This window comes from Gobio gobio, assembly GCF_949357685.1.
Source record: "Gobio gobio genome assembly, chromosome: 13".
NCBI classification, from domain to species: Eukaryota; Metazoa; Chordata; class Actinopteri; order Cypriniformes; family Gobionidae; genus Gobio; species Gobio gobio.
The window spans coordinates 36,731,567-36,754,223 of record NC_137106.1 but is presented as its reverse complement, the minus strand read 5'-3'; the positions used below and the strand labels follow the sequence as shown (position 1 = coordinate 36,754,223).

The 22,657-nt window shown below is 40.0% G+C and overlaps 3 protein-coding genes across 7 annotated transcripts in view; 2 read left to right on the top strand and 1 right to left on the bottom strand.

Moving 5' to 3' along the window:
* Positions 1-941: 941 nt before the first annotated feature.
* tbpl2 (TATA box binding protein like 2) lies at positions 942-3,037 on the top strand (the record flags this gene model as incomplete). Its single annotated transcript, XM_079832300.1, has 6 exons — positions 942-1,012; positions 1,300-1,387; positions 2,261-2,352; positions 2,501-2,668; positions 2,784-2,878; positions 2,961-3,037. 6 exons carry the CDS (start codon positions 942-944, stop codon positions 3,035-3,037), a joined length of 591 nt encoding a protein of 196 aa, XP_079688426.1.
* A 605-nt stretch (positions 3,038-3,642) lies between these two features.
* Positions 3,643-13,100, top strand: atg14 (autophagy related 14). Of its 4 annotated transcripts, none has more exons than XM_079832282.1 (11): positions 3,649-3,767; positions 3,846-4,119; positions 4,614-4,676; positions 4,758-4,800; positions 4,901-4,982; positions 5,154-5,391; positions 6,576-6,808; positions 8,391-8,508; positions 8,676-8,766; positions 8,847-8,932; positions 12,070-13,100. In XM_079832282.1, exons 2-11 carry the CDS (start codon positions 3,974-3,976, stop codon positions 12,365-12,367), a joined length of 1,398 nt encoding a protein of 465 aa, XP_079688408.1. In that variant the 5' UTR covers positions 3,649-3,767; positions 3,846-3,973; the 3' UTR covers positions 12,368-13,100. The 4 variants fall into 4 exon arrangements, with proteins under 4 accessions (XP_079688406.1, XP_079688408.1, XP_079688407.1 ...); XM_079832283.1 differs by having other exon boundaries at positions 3,672-3,767; positions 8,391-8,496; XM_079832280.1 differs by having other exon boundaries at positions 3,643-4,119.
* A 682-nt stretch (positions 13,101-13,782) lies between these two features.
* The window catches only part of fbxo34 (F-box protein 34), a 28,124-nt gene continuing 19,249 nt past the window's right edge, over positions 13,783-22,657 (bottom strand). For both annotated transcript variants that reach the window (XM_079832274.1, XM_079832275.1), the window contains exon 3: positions 13,783-16,737. In XM_079832274.1, the coding sequence (XP_079688400.1) occupies positions 14,682-16,737 (2,056 nt within the window). In that variant the 3' untranslated portion in view covers positions 13,783-14,681. The remainder of the gene's footprint in view (positions 16,738-22,657) is intronic.

The window sequence follows — 22,657 nt, the reverse complement described above, 5'->3', positions numbered from 1 at the left end:
TCAATTCAAGTTGTTGTTTTCTGTTAGCGGAAAAAGCCAATAAATTAGTCAATTGTTTTATTACAAAAATATTTTATTTTTGCATACTAGCCTACTAGAAAGAACTAACTCCTACGTTTTGATAGTATGATTTGTCACGCCTCTGTGAGTAGCTTCACACTTGATGCCAATTAGATCACGTCCACACAGAAGAAGCACTGAGACTGAGAAACTTTACTTGATGTAAAATCCGTTTTCGTCCAATGGATCATTAGGAACATGGATGAGGAGGCAGCCCTCGAAAATTACTTTGACCAGGCTATTGTAAGTTGTAAAATGAAATGCTGAAATGCTTGTGTAAGGTGAGTCTTTGTTAGCTGAAAACATAATCAATATTATCGAGATGCACTCAGATGCACATGTTCCTATTACATAAATGTATTATATATAAGAACATTTATAATGAAATATAGAAAGAAATACAGTAATAAATGCATGTGACAAGGACAAATTAAATATTGCTGCGCTAGTCATACATTTAAAATGAGTAATTAATACAGTTTTAATGTCATTTGCGTGATTAAAAAATTTATATTATTTTGAATTTTGGTCCTCCCTAACAATAAGGTCTTGCATTAATGTATTTCTCACTTATTTTCTGTTCTTCTAAGGGTTCTGATTACATCTTTGAGGGAGATCTGGGCCTACAGGGTCCCGCTCCCCAGCTCCAGGGTTCCTCTTTCCTGTCCTCTTTAACCTCCCGGGAGAAAGATCTTACTGAGGACTTGGACCTGAGCTTCTTACCTGACGAACTGAGCACTCAGGATGAGCCGCCACCGGCTGAGAATGTTAGCAGGGATGAGGACAGTGGCGTTTACACCGACTGTCCACCGAGAGAGTCGACAGAGGCGGATATTGACACCAGTAATTCTGCCCAAAACACCTCACAGTTCAGTCTACCGATGACTCCCATGACTCCTATGACCCCCATGACCCCAGTGACAGAGAGTTCAGGCATCATCCCACAATTACAGTAAGACATTTTATAGGGGAGACATGAAGAGTGTGTATCTGAGATTCTTTTTAACATCTTACTTATGGCATCATATAGGTCTAGAGCTTTTTCAAGTGTTGCAAAAATATTTTGACTCCATAATTTCACCAAAAAAATATATTATATAAAATATATAAAAAAAGTTAGTTACCTTTAAATGGAATTCTTTGCACAAGTAAAGAGTGATTGCAGCCACTGGATCCTAGTTTTTAGTGAGAAATGCATCTGTTGACTTGATTTCCAAACCAGTTTTTGATTATACACAGGAATATTGTGTCAACAGTGAATCTTGCCTGTCCTCTGGATCTCAAATCCATTGCACTTCAAGCTCGAAACGCTGAATACAACCCAAAGGTACTTTCCTACTGACGTTTGTATGTACAACATTGTATAGAACTGTATTTAATCATAGGCAAACATTGTCGCTTTCTTAAAGGAATAGTTCCTGTAAATTCTGTCATTATTTACTCTGTTGACTAGGGGTGTAACAATACCTTCATGTCATGATTCGATACTGAACTTGCGATACAATATTATTGCGATACTCCATATGGTGACACATGATAAAAGGTTAGCAAAAAATTTACTGTTGATTAAAATGCTAAATTTGGTCTTACATTGGGGGTGGAAATTAATAGGCTTGGACTTTGTGCTGGTAACCCAATGCACAGGATAATGCTGACACCAGAATAAAAATATTCATGATTCTGAAGCTGAAAATACAGAATTATTTACTTTTTATGTTTTATGTGAATTTATTATACTTTTTACTGGTAACAAAAGACATTTGGCATCAGGGCCCACAAATATTCCCCCATTGCATTATTATACAATATACATATTCATCGTTATATATAGTTGTTTAATGTACAGGGTTTCCACGGGTCTTAAAGTCTTAAAAAGTCTTAATTTGACCTTCCACAATTTAAGGCCTTCCTTACATTCCTTACATTTCTTAATTTACCTGACACTAAAACTCTGCAAAACTAAAAAATTTTCCTCACATAGTAATTGTAATTTTGGGTGAACCATTCACGATACATATTGTTGCATTTTTATTGCAAAATATTGTGACACGATATATTGTTACACCCCTACTGTTGACACAAGGATTGGTAAAAGAAAAAGAAAAAAGACGGAATTTCCATTTTTGGGTGAACAATTTGTTTAAGGTAAATTTTTCCATCTATTTCCACTATCATAACTCCACATTTTGCTTATGTATAGCGTTTTGCTGCAGTTATAATGAGGATCCGTGAACCCAGAACTACCGCTCTCATTTTCAGCTCTGGAAAAATGGTCTGCACTGGAGCCAAGAGGTACACATATAATATATATATTCAAAACTCTTAACTATGAAGCATTAGGGTAGCACGGCTGTAAAACAGACAGACTTAGCTCAGAAATAGTCTTACATGTGTCTTTTACCCTATATTTGCCTTTTCCTTTGTTTATCTTTCCAAGCAGCGAGGAGCAATCTCGCCTTGCAGCACGGAAATATGCTCGGGTGGTACAGAAACTTGGTTTCCCTGCCAAATTCCTTGACTTCAAAATCCAAAACATGGTTGGAAGTTGTGATGTCTGCTTTCCTATACGCTTAGAAGGCCTGGTCCTCACTCACCAGCAGTTCAGCAGGTCTGGACAAGTCATAGATGAGTTTGATGGTTACTGGCCAACAATATTAGGCTATATGACTTGACTACCTCGTAACATCTGTCTTTAACCACTGTCAACCATTTTACACCTACAGCTACGAGCCGGAGTTGTTTCCTGGTTTGATATATCGCATGGTGAAGCCACGTATTGTGCTGCTGATTTTTGTATCTGGAAAAGTTGTGCTCACAGGTATAGTCGTAACTATAAAACATATTTGACAGCCATGCATTGAAATTATCTTGTAAAACTATTTATGTTATTATGGTTTTAGGGGCGAAAGAGCGGGCAGAGATCTATGAAGCCTTTGAAAATATTTACCCCATCCTAAAAGGGTTCAGGAAGCAGTAGAAGCACTGCACTTACGCGGACATATGCTGCATGTGAATATTCGACTATAATGATGTGCTTCGTATCCATGTGTTTGAATGCAATAATCGAATCAAACTTTTGTTATTGCGCTTTGTTAATTGTCTTTAAGTTTACTTTGTAATGTCTGCATTACTGAGGGTTGCTGAGATAACAGATGTTTTGTTAAAATATTCAGCTTTACCCTACGTGGACCCTCAAATGGAGACATAAAGCATTCTCTTCGGTTATGACTGTGTTTTGTCCCTCTTGTACATGTTGAACTGCTATTTGTTGATGCAGGTAAATAAACTTTGCATACTATGCATGTGTGTTTTTTAAAGAGTCTCTTCTGATCAACAAGGTTGCATTTATTTGATCAAAAATACAGTAAAAATAGTAATATTGTATAAAAAATATTGTTACAATTTAAAATAACTATTTTCTATGTGAATTTATTGTAAAATGGAATTTATTCCTGTGATGGAAAAGCTGTATTTTCAGCATGATTACTCCACTCTTCAGTGTCACATGAGCCTTCAGAAATCATTCTAATTTGCTGCTGGTAAATTTTTCCAAGTAACCCCACCACCACACAGCACGCACGTGACAGCACATACATAAACATACGTCACGTGGTGCGCAGGGCAGACAGCCATCCCACACATTGGGTTATACAGACCTTAGGACCAGAACTACTAGTTTTATTTGAGTATTTTCCACCACAAATCATGTAAATCTCACTGTGAACGTTTCTGATAGGCTTTTATTCTTCGTAGAGCCTGTATCATCATGGCTTGTCCCTTAACAGGCGAACCCCGTTCTTCGGGGCCTGGTGAAGAGCATCCAGAGTCTGGATCAGAGGCCCGGGCGCCCGCCCGACCCCATCCGCCTCAGCAGCACCTTCAACCGGCGTGCGCTAACGCTGCTGCCGCGGTCATGGTGGAGGCGCTGGATGATGCAGAGGGGCTCTTTGTTGCCGTGGAGAGATGTCCGCTCTGCAACACCGCCAGACGGAGACTGACCTGTGCCCGTTGCATTCAAAACGGGGATTTCGTGTATTTTGACGGGAGAAATCCGGAGAGGTGTGTTTTAATCTCCCTTTCCTCTATTATTTACGCTGTATGCTAACGCAGTTTAGCATGTTATCATTTTTCAGTATTATCCATTTCGCATCTGTTTATTTTATTTAAACACACGTTCCCCCTTGATTTATATGGTTTATATGAATCCTGTGAAGACACTTGTAGTAATATTTCGCTAATTCATGGCCATAGCATGCTAACACGCTAACTGCTAATTTTGTAAACAAACTGTTAGACAACAGAGGTTCACGTTTCAGCTGTCTATTTCATTTATTGTGAGATGTCAATGGCGTGCCTATTTAAATATGTTTTAAGTTCACAATTAAACGTGTTGTCATGGCTTATTTAAGTCTTTTTAAAGAAACTTTGTGGTAATATTTGACATGCCAAATGTGTTGACCAAGGTTTAGCTGAGTCATGTTACCAAATGTGACCGTATCATTATTAATTTGTGTGTCTGTTCTCACTATTTCTCACTGTATTTCTTCCAACAGGTATTCAGAAAAGCTTGAAAGACTCCAGAAGCTGAAAAATGAAAAGGAGAATCTTCAACAGAGGTATGATATCAGCATCATGTGATGCACAATCCAACATCGTGCACTGATAATACTCAAATCTGAATTTTCCTTTTGTTTCAGAGTCATCAATGCCATGGACAAGAAAGTCGAGGCAGACCAGCTTGTAAGTATTTTTGTTCATGTTTCAAGTGCACAAATTTAGTTAAAAGATGATCCTATAAGATCTTTCTCACCATCATGGCTGTGTGTTTTGTGCAACACAGAGGTGGAAAGTCATGTCATGCAAGATGAAAATCCAACAACTCAAAGAGGCCATCTGCATTAGCAATGAAGAAGTCAAGAGTGGTGAGTATCACAACAACATGACAAAAGTGTGTGAACATGCATAAATTACATTGAGCTGTGGTACTCGTATGTGAATTATCTTTTGATTGTCCGTTAAGTAGTAAAAGGCTGGAAAATAATAGAAAATAGCAGTCTGTTGTTAGATCTCATTGCTATTTTGCTTCACTTTAGGCAGGGAGCTGTTGTTGCGTTCCCAGGAGGAAGGGCAGCGACTGCAGCGGAGGGCCAGCCGACATCAGGAAAAGAGGGACAAAATTAAGCGGCACAACCAACGTCTGGGCGAGCTCCTGGAGAAGAGATCCAAAGAGATGCAGGGGAGGCTGGAGGCCCTGGCTGAGGTGCGGAGAGAGCACATCCTGGAGCTCACCACTCACATCTTCAACATCCAGGAGGAGAAGCAGGGCAGCAGGTCAGAGCAGATCAGATGAGCATAAATATACTCTAAACAACATCAAAATATATGCATAAACATACAATACATGTGGATGAATATTTTAGCTGAGCTTGTTGCAATGCTGTCTGGAATGGTCGTAGGTTTAGGAGTAGTGTTAACGATATGCTCCATAGTCATATCTTTCTATCGCCAGCCCGTGAGATCACAGATACACTATGTTATCGTGTGCTGAGGTGGATGTAGTTTAGTTATTTGATCATTTATTTACTTATTTACTTAGTTTCATTATTGTGGGAAATTAGAAACTTTTTTTCTATCATTTTGTGTGCAAAGATGGAGTTGGTGATGAAGAAAAATGTCACGTTGCATAGAAATTTCATCCAAAATATCAGTCATTTGCAAACTTTTCATAAGATTTATGCCGATTCTTTAAACAGTCAATTATTCCCTGAAACTGAAAGCAAAAACTGATACTGCATTAACGGTGCATTAATTCTCTCTGACATGACAAGAGCTGAATCCACCTCAGTGCTGGCCTATATCAACTATCTTTATTAATTAGCTTATTATGGGGTTTTAGGGGGTTATCGCAAATAACACATTACTGTATTAATAAAAAAATGGGGGTCAGTAAGATATTATTAAAGGAATTAGTACTTTTACTAAATTAATACTTTTTTTCAGCAAGAATGCATTAAATTGTTCAAAAGTGACAGTAAAGACATTTACATTGTTACAAAAAAATAATATTATATATATCAGGATATTATAATGATTTCTGAAGGGTCATGTGACACTGAAGACTGGAGTAATTCGAAGACCGGCTGAAAATTACATCAGTAATACATTTTAAAATAGATTCAAATAGAAAACAGTTCTTTTAAAATGAATTAAAATTTGATCAAATAAATGCAGCCATGGTGAACACAAAATGACATTGTGAACACAAAATCTTACTGACACTAAACTTTTGAACAATAGTTTATATTTTATTCCACCTGATATACCCACCATAACCTCAAAAAATCATACTGAATTCTCGCTAATTAATGTGCCGTTTGAGTCGGACACTTTATTACACTTGGTTGCTCCACGGACACTGTAGCGTACTATCACTTGGCATTGATAAATGATCATGAACTAAACTTGATAGGCCGCTTTTTGAGTGCGTCATCATCTCAAGTGTTTGTATCCTTCAGGGACCCAGCGGATCCAGTCGTGGCTGAGTATGATCTTGCTCTGACCTCCAGCACTGTCAGTGAACTTGCAGAGGCGAGGCGAACCACCTATCACTCAGGACGCTGGATCTGGGACGATCAGAATGGAGAGACGAGCATCAGCATCACTGGGCCACACGTCACACTTCCCAGTAATGGAGACTGCTCAGCCTATTACAGCTGGGTGGAGGAGAAGAGTGGAAACCAGGGGCCAGGTACAGAATTCACAGATCATCACTGTTACTTCTCAAACACTTTTAAAGAAATCTTAAACAGTCAACCCTAACTTTCCTAACAATACTTAATTTCACGTTTTTTATCCAAAGCAAACTTTAATATATATATATAGCACCAATTAGGCATAACATTGTGACCTCTGACTGTTAGTGGGTGCGGTATATTAGGCAGCAAGTGAACATTTTGTCCTCAAAGTTGATGTGTTCGAAGCAGGAAAATTGGGTAAGCATAAGGATTTGAGCGAGTTTGACTAGGGCCAGTAGCCGCAGACCAGTCGGGGTGCCCATGCTGACCCCTGTCCACCGCCGAAAGCGCCAACAGTGGCATGTGAGCATAAGAACTGGACCACGGAGCAATGGAAGAAGGTGGCCTGGTCTGATGAATCACGTTTTTTTTTTAACATCATGTGGATGGCCGGGTGCGTGTGCATCGCTTACCTGAGGAACACATGGCACCAGGATGCACTATGAGACGAAGGCAAGCCGGCGGGGGCATTGTGATGCTCGGAAACCTTGGGTCCTACCATCCTTGTGGATGTTACTTTGACACGTACCACCTACCTAAGCATTGCTGCAGACCATGTACACCCCTTTCATGGAAACGGTATGCCCTGGTGGCTGTGGCCTCTTTCAGCAGGATAATGCTCCGCCACAAAGCAAAAATGGTTCAAGAATGGTTTGAGGAGCACGAGTTTGAGGTGTTGACTTGGCCTCCAAATTCCCCAGATCTCAATCCAATCGAGCATCTGTGGACGTGCTGAACAAACAAGTCCGATCCATGGAGGCCCCACCTCACAACTTACAGGACTTAAAGGATCTGCTGCTGACATCTTTGTGCCAGATACCACAGCACACCTTCAGGGGTCTAGTGGAGTCCATGCCTCGACGGGTCAGGGCTGTTTTGGCAGCAAAACGGGGACCAACACAATATTAGGTCATAAGGTTATGCCTGATCGTCTATATATATATAAATATGTTTTAATTCACTCTTTTATAGTTTTTCAACTTGTTACTTAGTGTGTGGTGTTAAAACGCCAACCAACCAAATGTTATCTCAGTGCAGTCATAGTTAACACAATTAATCTATTTTTGTTCATTTCAATTTGATCTAAATATATTTTTATCCTTTTCAAATGGAATAATTTCAATGTTCAATATGTTTTAATGCTTTCAGTAACCATGCTATTACCATATTTTAGACATGTTGAGTTTCAGTGAAAATTATATTTCATTATACAAAGACTGGAAATAACATTAGGTTTAAGAAAAGTACAGCATGGATTTGATTTATAAACATTTAATTCCTCTCATAAGTCAACACACTATCTTTGGCATGCTTCGTTCTGACATTATAGAAGTAATTTTATGAACGGAAAAACCTCTTATTAGACTTATTAAACATGTTGTTTTGAAATCATTATTACAATCATTGGTAACACTTAACAGTAAGGTCTCATTTGTTTATACATGAACTAACAATGAGCAACATATTTTTTACAGAATTTATTAATGTTAACAAATGAAAACATATTGTAAAGTGTTACCTTTCTTTTTTGTGTAGAGCTGGACCACATCAACCCGGCCCACACCATCAGTGCCGCCCTCTGTTATGCTACACAGCTCGTCAATATCCTGTCTCATATTCTGGACGTCAACCTTCCAAAAAAGTTGTGCAACAGGTTACAGCCGCATGCTTCTTGTCAAACCTTCAGTTTGAACCCTCAAAGCATTTGTATTTTTATACAAGAATGGGACAAGAAAATCTTCAGTATTTAAGTTTCTTTTTTTAGGGTTGTTCAGCTCCGAGACGTCTAAGTTTCTGTGTTCTGTTTTGTTTTCACTGCAGTGAGTTCTGCGGTGATAATCTGACTCGCTACCGATTCACCCGTGCCGTAAACAAGCTCAACACCAACATCCTGCACCTCTGCTTCTCACAGGTACATACTTCTCAAAACTGATCACACTCATCTGAGAAGTCATATTCTCCACATAACTCATGTTTATACTCTCTTCTTAGCATGTCGACAGCGAGCTGCTTCATCCTCACCACACTTTGAGGAATATCATGTTTCTAGTGTCTCCAGCAAACAAGAACCTCGGCAGGTGGGAAATTACATTGGCCTATTTCTTAGCGAGAACAATGTAGTTTCAGGTTGTCCATGTATGTTATAGCCCACTATTCATGATCATATTACAGACCTGCCAACATGTACGCATTTTTCGTACTCGGCACGCATTTTGACCCTTTGGTACGCTTGTACGATTCGCTGCTCTCTATGTACGCATTTTGTTGCATCTCGCATTTCGCCGGTTTCAGTGCAATCTATGACGTTGACTCTGCTGCTGAGCCACCGCGTGAAAGTGGAGTGAAAAGCTTTCGGCCAATCAGAGCGCTTCATTTTAACCCTCCGCTTACATGCCCGCCCCTCCTAGGCAAATGCTTCGAGCCAGCGCCGCGCGCGTTCGTTTCATTTCAGTCAGTGCTTCAAGCAAGCTAGGCAGGCCGGATAACTGCAGCGTGCATGCCATGGCTGAACCGCCTCACAGAGATGCGCTGTTGGCGGTTACAGCCGCGGATGACTTGACGAAAAAATATATTTTAAATTTGGGCGAGTGGCGGTTGATCAAATGGAAAAAAAAATATATGCATTCTTAAATATTGTTACAGTGCACTAAGCAAACCTGCAAGCTATGAGCCAAGCTGTCAGTATGGAGGCCTAGGCTAAGTTACTTCTCGTAGATATTTTAAAACAGCCAGTCGTTGTAGCCTACCACTCGGGGAATAGGCATTTAAAACATAGACAGATTATGGAGTGATATAAAAATGGCATCGGGCAATGGCAGCGCGAGATGTTCAGAAGAACACAAGAGCTAAACTTCTACAAGCTCAATAACATCCACAGCAACAAAAAAAAAGGTAAAAAAGTAGTCGAAAAACTTTGCCCATCGTTTATTAGCAGATGTGCAAGGCAAGCGGGCAAGTTTTGGGGTTGTTATGGATAATTAAAATGTGAACATGCACGTTGCACAGTTGTGCGGTTGACTTTCAGCGAATTTTAGTGAATGAATAGAGTTGGCGTTTCTGTAATATCAAATCTCCATAATTCTTTTCTTGTATGATTTTGTTTGACCTGCTGGTATAAAATGAATTAACGTAACGGTTGTGTTGTGTTGCGTCGCGTCTTGCCACATTCAATGTAGAAAGCATTGCTTTCGTTTGAGGGTGCTTAACTCGCACCAGTAGACAAAAAGTTACCTGATTGTGACAGATGGTCGAATTCACATGACACATTATAAATTAGCATTATAGTCTGCCATAGCCTATACCCTACAGTATAAAAAAGACAAAGCCCTCTGATGCAGGGAAGATGGAAAATGGGGATAAAGACAGAGGTAAAGTGATGTAATGAATGAACAGTTTATCTAATTGCATAGTATTAAGATACTAGTAAATGAATGGCAGTTATTTTTACCTTAAACTTTATGCTAACAATTGTGCTGGGTTGTCTAGAGAGGCACCAGACAGTGTGACTTTACCTTAATCTTGTCAGATTTTTTTAAACGCATGGAATATCAGTTTTTTATTAATGTTTTTACTCTACAGTTGTGTAGTTGTGTTAAATTATATACATTTTGATTTATTAATTAAAATTCATATTTAATTTGATTAAATATTAAATTAAATGTACATGTAAATTAGTAATAATAGTCTATTTATATAATAGCAACATTTTATGTCAAATTCAAATAAAATATCTACTACTCATTTTCATTCATTGTGAAAATATGAAATGTGCCATAGTTTAGTGGAAGAATGCTGCCATCTACTGGAAAACAAACACTTTTGCTATTGAATACGGTAGTTTGTTATTAATCTTACTATTTGTGTTTAATCTGTCTTTGGTTCTATTTTTGTATGACGTTTAACCATCATCAGTCTTTTTTGTATATAATATCCTGAACACAATAATGGGTGTGCAGTAACTGTATAACATTTATGGTCTACTTGTATTTGTTTATAGAGTAGCTAATAAATCGTAATTGGTGAAAGTATATTGTGTATATTATGTATTTTAGTGTTAGGTATCTCATAGATTACTTACTGGTGGGTGGACAACGGTGGAGCGTACATTGGCGGTGGGCTATCGGGCCCGCTGGGGGCCCGCGGTGGGGGGGGGGGGGGGGGTGGGGGGTATACTCATAAAGTTTCTTCAAGGTTGGCAGGTCTGATATTATTTCAAAAATGCTGGATGTAAATGCCAAGATACGCATACATTTAGAAAATGTACATACATAAATAAAGTATGTGCTCAATTGAGGTTTTTATCCACTAAGACGTGCGCATAAACTATGATTTACTGAATAAATCCCTTGATGCGTAACAAAACACTCAAGTGACTTTGCCTCAACAGAGGATGTGATTGGATAACTGCACTAACCAGCGGACCAATCACATCGCACAGCATCTCAAATTTTGGTGTGATCATTCTGAAAAGCCTGAGCCAAAGTCTGTCATCAAAATGATTTGGTATAATGACCTCCCAGAAGCGTTTTACATGATTGCGTTCTCAAACACCAGGCATCCAAACCAAGATAACATGACAGCGTTTGTTGCACACTATACTGTAACAAGCACTGTCCTTCGGATGAGATCCGAGGTCCTGACTCTCTGTGGTCGTTAAAAATCCCAGGATGTCCTTCGGAAAAAGAGTAGGGGTGTAACCCTGGCATCCTGGCCAAATTTGCCAATTGGCGTCTGTCATTTTTCCGGTGTGCATGTTAACCATTGAGTGCATTCCCAACGGGAGCAGGGCGCAGCAGTGAAACGGGTTTTGGCACTGAGTCTATTTTTGCTGCACTGCTTGCGCTTCATTAAAGTGAAAGCACACTTTGAATGGACAAAATAAATGTGATTTCACACAAAAAGTGCTCAAGGATGTTTTTAACAAAACTTGATGCGTCAGAAAAGAAAATGAATGAAAAATATTTATCGAGGATTTACCCATTTAAACTTGTTTTTAATTATTCACTTTGGGGGACCCTTTTGTTCTCTTGAACACATGGTATGGTGGAAACGCTATTTTTTTTGGCAAATTTTTGATGCAGTAAGTTCAATTCTCAACTTTAGATGGAAAAATAGCTACTAAAGACTAGAGTAATGGCTTCTGAAAATTCAGCACAGGAATCAAAAAACGTTTAAATGGTAGTGTCATCGTTTCTCACTCTTGTTCACTGCATAGAACGGGGCCGTTTGAGGTGAGCGCCGACTTGGAAGACTCTATGGAGTTTGTGGAACCTGAGGAGGCTGGACCTGTGGAGGAGAGCGGAGACGAGGCAGTCACGGATGAAGAAACAGACTTGGGCACAGACTGGGAAACGGTTCCAAGTCCTCGCTTCTGTGACATCCCCTCCCAGCCTATGGATCTTTCCCAGAGCGGTATGCAGGCGTCCCAGCCAGTTGGCAACGCAGGGGGCATGATTTCCTCCGCGGCCGCCTCCGTCACATCCTGGTTCCGCGCCTACACAGGGCAGCGCTGAGATCTGGTGGATGTGGGGGTGGTTAGACCGGGGTGTGCCTATGCAAACACCCCATTACTGTCACTCTCACTTGTCTGCTGGGGGAAATAAAGGGAAGTTTTCATACTGAATAAATAATGTGTGCTAGAAACCAGAGTGAAGCATGTGTTCCTCAGAAACAACATTTTTGGGTTTTATTGCAGGATGGGTGAGTGTAGTGAACTACTTTTACATTTTTGATCTTTTGTAGCTCACATTATACTGTAGACACCAGTCAACTTTATTCAGTGTACATTGCCAAATATTTTTGTGAATCGGTGCAGAAATTGTACGTTCAAAGCCTCGTTGGACAGATTTTACTGCGCTTTTGGAGTTTAAATGATGGATTGCACCTTCTCACCAGCTCTTCAGAGAACCTTACTGTATAAATGTTGCTGGACCTGTCTGAGAGAGTAGCAAATATTATTGCTGTCTTGTTTTATTTGATTATACATTTAAAGAGGAATTGTATTAAATGAATTGAGCTTTTTTCCCCTTTAAATTTCTTCAACCGTTGCATTGGGCATAAATATCCAGCATTGCTGAGGCTGTCTGTCAATTTGATCTTGGGATTTAGGTACAGGTTTATTTTTTTTTTTCACCATCTTCAGTTGTTGAAAAAATAAATGCTTATTTTCATTTTAGAAATGTTTTATTTGTATTAGCAGAGGCCCTCAATTATTAAACTGAATACCTCTCTGAAATGCAATAGAAATGAAGCATTATTCCTGTATATACGGTCTTTGAAAACGTCATATCTTTAATACACAGTTACATATGTAGTATTTGGTCTGTGCAATTATAGTTCCTTTCCTTTGAGACATGTATTCCAAACCTTTTCACCAAACATTATTTTGAATAGTTTCAATGATCTACACTATGCATTTAAAAAAGTTAAAGATGCGTCAAATACTAAAGAAATGAATAGTACTTTTGACAAGTCTTGAGTCGTATCAAGAAAAATATGTTTTCTGCAAATAAATGGGCCAGCCCCATATGGAGACCAGCTTACGCATTTCTAATATGGCAGTGGTAACAAAACTTTAGTGTGATGCTGTGATGTCCAAGACCATTGTGATTTAAAAAAAAATGCCAAGGTAAGTCTAATCATAATTTAAAAAGTAACATCAGTAACAATTCAGACAGTGTTTGCAACCCAACAGAAATACGCAGGCTTTTTATTGACCCATATCTTTCTCTCACAAATGTGCAATTGAAACCCACAAATTCGCTGGCAGCAAGCATAGAAGCAAAAAAAGGAAAGCAGAATATGTGTTACAAATTCTTAAAGATATACTTTATTGAAGTAAAATGCCTTAACAGGCAGAGCACAGCAATGTCATTAATAATTTTTAAAAATCTGACACACTTTGGAAAACAGTATATACTGCAATGAATTTTTCTTTTTTTCAGATGATGTTCAGTTAGTTACTGTCAAGATGGAGAAACTCTCTTCCCACATTCAAAAGTTTCTAGTCAAGAAACGATACATCATACATATCAATACTTAAAAACGGAGAAGAATATGCAACACCTGTTCACAGGGGTTTATCAGAAGAGACCCACTGCAGAACAAGAGCGACCATTTTACATAGATATCTATATACACAAAGTTAGCATAAAAAGAACAAGGCGTTTTACCCCATATTAAGATTAAATGCATTTCGTCACACTCGTGCCATCATTCATCACTGTTATGATATATAGGATTCTGTGCTATGTACAATGTAAACATCTGGGCTCAGAACAACCTCAAAGTCGAATATCCCAGATACTAAGAGATGATAACAGAAGACGGGGAAATGGAGCAAATATCAATAACTCATTGTGACCTCGCAAAGTTTCCCTACTGGCCAATGAGTTCATGTTTGCAAGTACACGGAGATTAACAGAACTAATGCTCAAACATGTTTTAATATTGCAAGCCAGGGCTACGTCAACATCAGTGCAGGAAGTGCCAGGGTGTGTGATAAAGAACAGAAAAAGAATGGTGGGTGGATTGAGAAAATAAGTCAGTCATTAATGCTTGCTCGAAGTAAAAATCATCAAGCAGTACCCAGATAGAACTCTGCAAAATTCAATCTTAAAAGGTTAAAGTGCAGACCAACATTAAAGACCTGAGGAGGGTTTTCGACAGGAGAGCTGCGGTTTGGTTGGCAGAGTAGAAGTACAGAGACCCAGCAATTTCTTAGTATCAGCAACCTGGTTGTAAGCACTATACATCGAAAGCGCACATGCTTATTGGCAACACGCAGGCACAGAAAACACATAGCCCATTCAAACTAGTTCTGGCACACTACGAGTCCTCGTCGGTGTCCCTGTTTTTCTTGTAAATTGGCATGTTGATGCTATGAAAGGCAGGGACCCAGCGGTTGTCATGAAGTCCCACGTTGCATCCAGGCGTGTCTTTGTGAGATCTGCGGCAGCACATCCAGTAGCCCGGGCCATATGGCAGTGCCTGGCAGTAGGGCTTATGGTGCCAACGGCAGAGCGAAACATCACCGCGGTCATACCGCTTCTTGCACTGCTTGCAGGGATCGTCTTTGTAGCGGGGATCACTAACCCAACGGGAGTCTGCCGGCCGTACGCCATAACTCTCTATGATAAATTTAAAGTAGTGGCAGGTGCACTTGAGGGCAGCCAGGCTCTCGGTAGGCAGCAAGCAGAAGATCTTCACAATGATGTGGTGAGGCAGGAAAGCCATGTACTGCTGAGGCTCCAAAAGTAGCTGGATCTTGAAGCGAGTTTCTAGGAATTCGTGAGACACTAGGCGGCGTAACGGAAAAGGCACAGGCTCCTGACTAACTACGCAAGTCTCTACTCCCTTTGTGTCCTCAAAGTTTTGATGATTTTGCTCACCCACAAGTCCATCTATACTCTCCTCTCTGAAAGAAACCGAAGTGTCCACAGAATGCTCAAGGTCCTGGATGTGAGAAGGCTCTTTGTTCTGAGATCTGCGCTTTGATGAGGATGGTAGGTTGGGAGAAGATTTGGCAAAAAACAACATGCCTGGTAGCTGTTCCTCATTGCACTCCGAGCTGGCGTCCTTTGGCGAGGACTGAAGGTTATTTACCATCTCAACAGTTGTGCTAGTTTCCGGTCTTACAATGCAAGAACTTTCTTCCTCCTTGAGGGCGCAGTTATCAAGACCACACTGCAAGGTCTCTGTCAACTCAACGGTCTTAGATGGGGAACGCAGATTGCATAAATCACTACCATGTTCCTGCGGGACGCTCTCAGCTCTACAGTCCTGCGGGAAAGTAGGTGACACTGGCTGTGATGGCAGCGGGTAAGGCTCCGACCCTGCAAGAAGCACACGTCCCACCTTCCTTCGTAAGCTGTTGCTTCGAGAGAGGTCTCCTCCACCTTCCCGGAGGCTTTGTCTGCTCAGGCACTGTGACTCCAACTTGGCCACCATATCCAGAACTCGAACAGACTCGCCCTCCTCCTCCTGGACCTCCAGCTGCTCTGCAGGCTGAGGGATGGTTCCAACTTTGGACAAAGTGATGCTGCTGGTGCTTCGTAAAGATGGAGGTTTGGAGCTAACCTGCTGATCGCTGGCTCTTTGCTCCAAGTATGCCACCATCTCCACCACAGAGAGAATCTTTTCATCCTCCTCTCCCTCCATCCTGACAGCATCCTCTTGGCATGGATGGATGTTCTCATTAAGGGCTTCTTGTTGAGATACTTTCTGTATTTCAGGTTTTGGTGAAGGAGGTTCTATACTTTTCGATTTGTCTGGGTTTTCAGACCTCCTCCTGCGCTTAGCCACAGACCAGTCCCCATCCCAACAGCCTTTGTTTTTCACAGAGACCGTCCGCAGCTCTGGAGCAATGGCTTCTGTTTCTTGAGGTGTTGAGGTGTTTTCAATAACACTATTGCAAGTATTGCCGCACTTCTGAGCTGCAAAAATGGCAATTTTTTCTTTTGTGTTCCCAGGTTTAATGACGGCCCATATATCCAAAGATCCCTCCGCATCCTCCCCTTGGTAAATCCTAAGTGAGCCATCATTCTCCAAACCAGTCGAAGGCGAGAGCAGAACTAAAGAACTAGTAAATGTTGTGACAGAGGATGCTCTGCTCTTGCGGGCTCCACTAACTCTAGTTGGTGCATTGCTCCCACTGTTGATGCTACATCGGAGGGTGTTGGTGGAGATGACACTGAGGGGACACCGGTTGGCTGTGCCGTTGCCAGATGAGCCCATGAGGCCACACGACTGGCGAACGCCCCACTCTTTCCTGAGCACTCCCTGCTGGTCGGCATGGAGGCCTCTTGTTCCATCGTGCACAGATTCCCGATGTATCTCCTGATCTTGTGGTTTGGGGTATGGCTTGAGGTGCATGGTGGTAAACCTAAACAAAAGGGATAAAAAAAAGAGGAGTTCAAAACAAATCAAGGTGTTCCACTAATTGGCAGATAAAAGAGAAATGGCAAGAAAGATAAAATGTTTTTTTTTTTTTTTTTTTACTACTACTATTTAAAGGAAGCACATACATATTGAATGAATATTTCGGTCCAGTAGAACTTCAGTCCATTCATTCAAACTACAAAAAGTTATCGTATGGCTTAAGGGTGGGCGATATACTGGTAGACACGATTAACCTGTAGAAATTTGTCAACCGGTAGAGATTTTCGACTATTGTCTCTATCGCGGTTATGCTCACGTGGCGTTCCTGTGCTCCACGATCATGAAAGCTTATCGTTTGCATGCATTCAAGCATAGCAGTTTAATACAGGTGATTTTAAACTGTTGAGTTTTAAACTTTGAGCGACTGTTTCTCAGCGCTGTCTAATAGATGCGTGACTAGGGTTGGGTACCGAACTCGGTACTTTTAAGGGCACCGACCGAATTACGTCGGTACTACAGAGTACCGATTCACATTAAATCAATTGGTACCAAATTTCGGTACCTGAGAACGCATATTGTGATATAGACGAGGGTCTGTGAATATTAAACCGTAAAAAGACCATTTAAATACAAATCATGCGTGTCTCTGTGCGAATGAATGCCATAGACACGCGGTTTACAGTCTATGGGTTTACCTCACACACACTCTCACTCAGAATTGCGCGTGACGGTCGCATGTTTCCATCTCTGCCTCTCATATGAGGACATGAACGCACAAAAACGTCATCTCCAGAGCCACCGAGTCTCACTTCATGAGCATTTTACCGTTTCATTTGAGAAAAACTACCGTCATATCATAAACACACAGAAACTCAGAATCATGGCAACCCGTCAAAATAAAAGTTCGGTTAACTTGACAAATAAATTACTGTTGTAAAGTAGAATTTAGATACGTCTCAATGTAATAATAATCCGTACACTAATGTAATAATAATAAATGATCAACTTTATTTTTCTTCATGTTTTAATTTTAGCCATATAAAGCTCAGTTGTGCAGCTCTTTGTTTGACAATTTTTTTAAATTAAAACATTCATTTAATTTATCTTTCAATTTATGTCTTCATTTGATTACCAGAAAATACATAACACATCATTTGTGGGAAATCTTTTCATAGAAATTAAATTTAAAAAAATAATAATAATAATAAAATGGTTGTTTTTATTATTTAAATTATGTACCTAGTAGCCTACTATTTACTAGTAAATATTACAGTAATCAAAAATCACAGACAATGGCAGACAGCGAACAGGGCAGCTCTGGCATAATGGCAATAACACTTTTATAACTGACTTACAGGTTCTTTACAGTTATTTATGTAAACATCCTAAAAGTACCGAAAAAAGGTACCGTTGGGTACCGGTACCGATACCGGTTAAAATGTGAACGGTACCCAACCCTATGCGTGACATGAAGCCACTGCTCAAAGTGCGTGAGAACCGAACTGAGTGCTTTTTGCCGCCTAATTGGGCGGTTAAATACACATACCTATGTGTCAAAGTGACATGTATTTGCAGTGGTGGGCTGTCAGGGCCATCAGGGGCTTCTCTGCTGGCCCTGTCAAAATCAAATATATATATTTTTCATAATTAAATTAATGTGTGTCTGAACGTATCTAAATTCAATTACTCTCTATTTCAGTACGTTACAATTATATTTCCAGAAAGAACGTGGTTCTTTTTTGAGGCTGAGCTGTATTTTCATCATCTAAACGCATCACAGCTCCGTGGACCAGCACAAGCAGAATAGCAAGCCTTCAGTTGAAACTGCTATTTTCCATTGGATCATAACTTTGACTGACGTGGGTCATCAGCCAATCAAATTTTGATGTGTAGTGATACAACGCCCCAAAGGCCCAGCGTGAAAATTCTATGTGAAATAAGCTATGGCCGCTGCGGATGATGGGCTGCGCGAGCTTTGTGTGCATCCTGATGTCAAGCCGGTAACGTTAGCTGACAACCTGTGTTTATCTGTTTCTTTTGCTGTTCTTGTTGTTCTGTTTTTGTTTGTTTGTTTAAGAGTATTTATGTCAGTGAGTTGATTTTGATTCATTTCACCAGTTGCCTAAACGGTGACACGTGAGTGCAGTGGTATCAATAAATAGTTAAATTGCCTTTTTGTCCCCTTGTCCTTTTATGTTGCTTGCCCCCTTCCCAACGAGCACTTTGAAAGCGGGGTTCGTAACAGTAGTGCCTACAGTGCAATGCATGATTGTATTGTATATGTATCGGGGTGTGTGTGTATGGTGTTATGGCAGCGGCGTGGGGTGTGTTGATGTATATTTGTATAATGTATATTTAAATTTACACTACAAAGACTGCGTTATTTTTTCTACATTTGATTACTTTCTACATTTTATGCAGTTCTTATTTCTAGTGCTTGAAGTTTTTCAGGTAGGTCTATTTCATTTACGTCTTTGTTCTATTGTAGTTTGTTTTCTTTGCTATTTCTTTATCATGCTTTACTTGTCTTCAGTAAGCTTGAGTGTTTTTTTAGGCTACTATTAGGTTTTTTACTATATTGAAAATGGTGATAAGAATTATGAAATTTGGCATCAAATTTTGATATCATAAAAAGCTTAAAAGCAAAAAAATAACTAATGTGATCTATATCGTTATCGTGAAATAAAATTACTCATACCACGATTAACACTTTACAATAAGGTTTCATTAGTTAACATTAGTTAATGTATTAACTAACTAACCATGAGCAATACATTTGTTACTGTATTTATTAATCTTTGTTAGCTTTAGTTAAAAATCCAGCCGTTTCATGGTTTGTTCATGTTAGTTCAGTGCATTAATTAACGTTAACAAGATTTTAATAAAGTATTAGTAAATGTTGAAATTAACAAAGAAAAATAAATGCTTTTTAAGTGCAGTTCATTATTAGTTCAAGTTAACTAATGTAGTTAACTATCAATGAACCTTATTCTTAAGTGTTACCAAGATTTGTGGCACATTACCCACCCCTAGTATGGCTTCAGAAGATTTAAAATATGGGCCAAGTTCTGCTAAACATATGAGGTGGAGTAAAGTGACATTTTCATTTTCAGTTGAACTATTTGAGTGGTTTCCAACCCTGGTTCTAGAGTACCCACAACTTTATGGGTGCGTTCCATTTGACCGTAAGTGGACTGTGAAGTGGACTTCAGATATGGGTATTCCGCCATCTCAAGTGAGATTCCAATCCAAAGGGAGCGAACATGTTCAGTTCGAAGGGTACTGCGAACGGCGTAGGGAAGAAGGGAACATCGATACATCATTTCACAGGAAGTGGAGAGTGAAAAACACCCAACTGTCATTGCGCGTCGCATCACCTGTCTGAACTAACGATGGAGCAGAGCCGTCGAAAGAGTTTTGGCATTCGAACTAGAGTATTTATAAATGGTTATGGCAAAATTACATTCGCATATTATATTTTATGAATAGGCTATGTAAACAAATTAAAAGTGTTGAGAAGCAGCTGAGGGCTGTCATTTTTTTATATTTTACTTTATTTACCTCAGGAATGTTTACTATGCAGCTGCGCTTGGGAAAGAAAGCGCACGAGATGAGACCGCTACACAGACCATTGATTAAGAATAGCCTACATTTATACATAGTTAACCAAATCAAAATGTATTTTCATATTGAATGACAGGTGCAGCTTCAAATGTGTTCAAAACTAATGTTTTGATTATATTTTTTAGATACATACTGTGTGTTTTGTAAATGTATATACTTATTATATGGTTTTAAATTTGAAAGTAAAGTAAATTACAATACTAATTTATGTTATATCATAATCTGCGCCGACCCCGTCTTTGCCTTTCTTTGATGACGTTGCAGGGCGTTTCAAATGAGTGATTATTGTCAGCAAAGTCCACTTCAATTGATATACCGTGCTCAGGGAGTAGGGAGCAGTGAACAGTGCGTAGGGACCCTGTCAAATGGAACTTATCGATTATCCTATGTCTCTTATCTGAGGTCTTGGAGTCTTTACTAATGATCTGATCAGGTGTCTTTGATTAGGAAGACATCCAAAATGCAAAGTGCTGGGGATACTGCTGGGGATATGTCTCTAGTCAATGAAGCAAACTCAATACCAAAAAAGTATTTTTTTATTGTGCCCAATTCATAACATTATAACAGTGCATTTTGTTGAAGCATGTCAGCTGTAAATACTAAAATGATGCAAAATAATGGAAACTCAAAAGTCTTTTTAGGAATGTGTTTGGATCAGATGATCCTTTTTGTTGTAAAACATGCAAAATGGCAAATAACACCTCCAGCAGAAGTAGTTTCACAGTGAGCACAAGGGTTAGCTGTTCCCTCTGGCCCTTAGGGTGACATAATGGGAGCAGAGCCACCCAGGTCCAGACACAGCTGGGCTCAAACACAAGCACTCAGCTGACACAGACACAGCTGCCCTACAAACAAGCCTGCGGCACCACCAATAGCAATATCTAAGTGTGGGAGGACTGAACTCTCAAAAGACACAAGTGCATATAAGGCATTCTTCCACTGCAGATTCAGACCTGATAAAGAGGTACTAGGGATTCTCACGTGACCACATGGGATGGCATTCGGACAGTGTGGACGGTTTTTTCAGAGCCAAAGTGAGAGTGGGAGGCGGCAAGCTTGCTCAAAAAGGGGGGAGGTATGTGGGTTGCAGCCATTTATTGGATGGCAAACATGGAAAGTGCCATGTCCATTGAGAAGAGAGAATACCATTTGGTGTCCTTGGAAAGCTTGCATAGCCCTGCACATCTCCTCCTGTGCCAACCTTCCTTTGTGGAAAACCGCGGGAGAGGCCAATCTGTAAGGTCAGATTCGTTTGGTTGAGCTGGTGTCTTGGATAAAAAGGCATGTCAAGAGTGGCTTTGATTGTCCATGGATATGGGGACACTCACATTTCCTGGTGCAACCCTGACTTCCTGTTCTTACAACAACAACAAAAAATTGTGCTAAACATAGTAGATTCACTTTAGAGGTACATCAATTCAACAGTGGGAAATAACTTGACAAGACACAAAAGACAATGTAGTCTGATTAAAATGTCACCACTGAAATAAAAAGCTAATCAATTTAGATAGCTGGCTTCCCCCCTTTGTTCATGAAATGATACAAGTTAAAACATTTACTTTGACACTTGTATTGATGGATGACAAAATACCACATAAAAGAGACCGTAGCACTGTACCAATGACTTCAAAATCGCTAAAGAACCTCCCAGTTTGCACAGAAACACACTGCAGCACCATTGCTGGACAGGAGTATGATTACCCTGGAGGCACGCCAGCTCCTATCTGGCGCTCAAATGCTGATTTTTACTCATTACACAACCTGGCAACAACATACAGCTGCCGCCCAGCCCTTGCCCTCACTGCACTCACAACTCAGAGTTTCCTTAAGACCATGGGCCAAAACACATGTGTGAGCTAATGACAATTTAAGGGCAAAAAAAGCACAACAGCATTATGTAAAAGGAAAACAAATACCCGCAAGTGAAAAGCAAAACATGAGAATGAGTAATGTAAAGGATGACATGAGCTCATAGTGGAATCTGCACACTGCTTCGGTTTATAGGAGATTTGTTTGCTCCCCTTTTCTTGTAAACGCTCATGACTTCCTCTATAAGGGGCCTGCCAGAGGACCTGTTCAACTGATTGGGGGAAGAAAATTGAACAAGGATGAGGTCACGGTTATGAAGAGTACTTTGCTCCAATTGTGTTGTAACACTGTTCTTCCTACAGAAAAGGCTGAGCATCTGGGTCTGCACACTTCATGTGTCGTCGCAAACTATAGCTTATGTGGTCGTAGCTTAGCGAGAAAAGGGGTAACTAAAGACGAGGCACGAACAGATCTCACGCATACAGATTGTT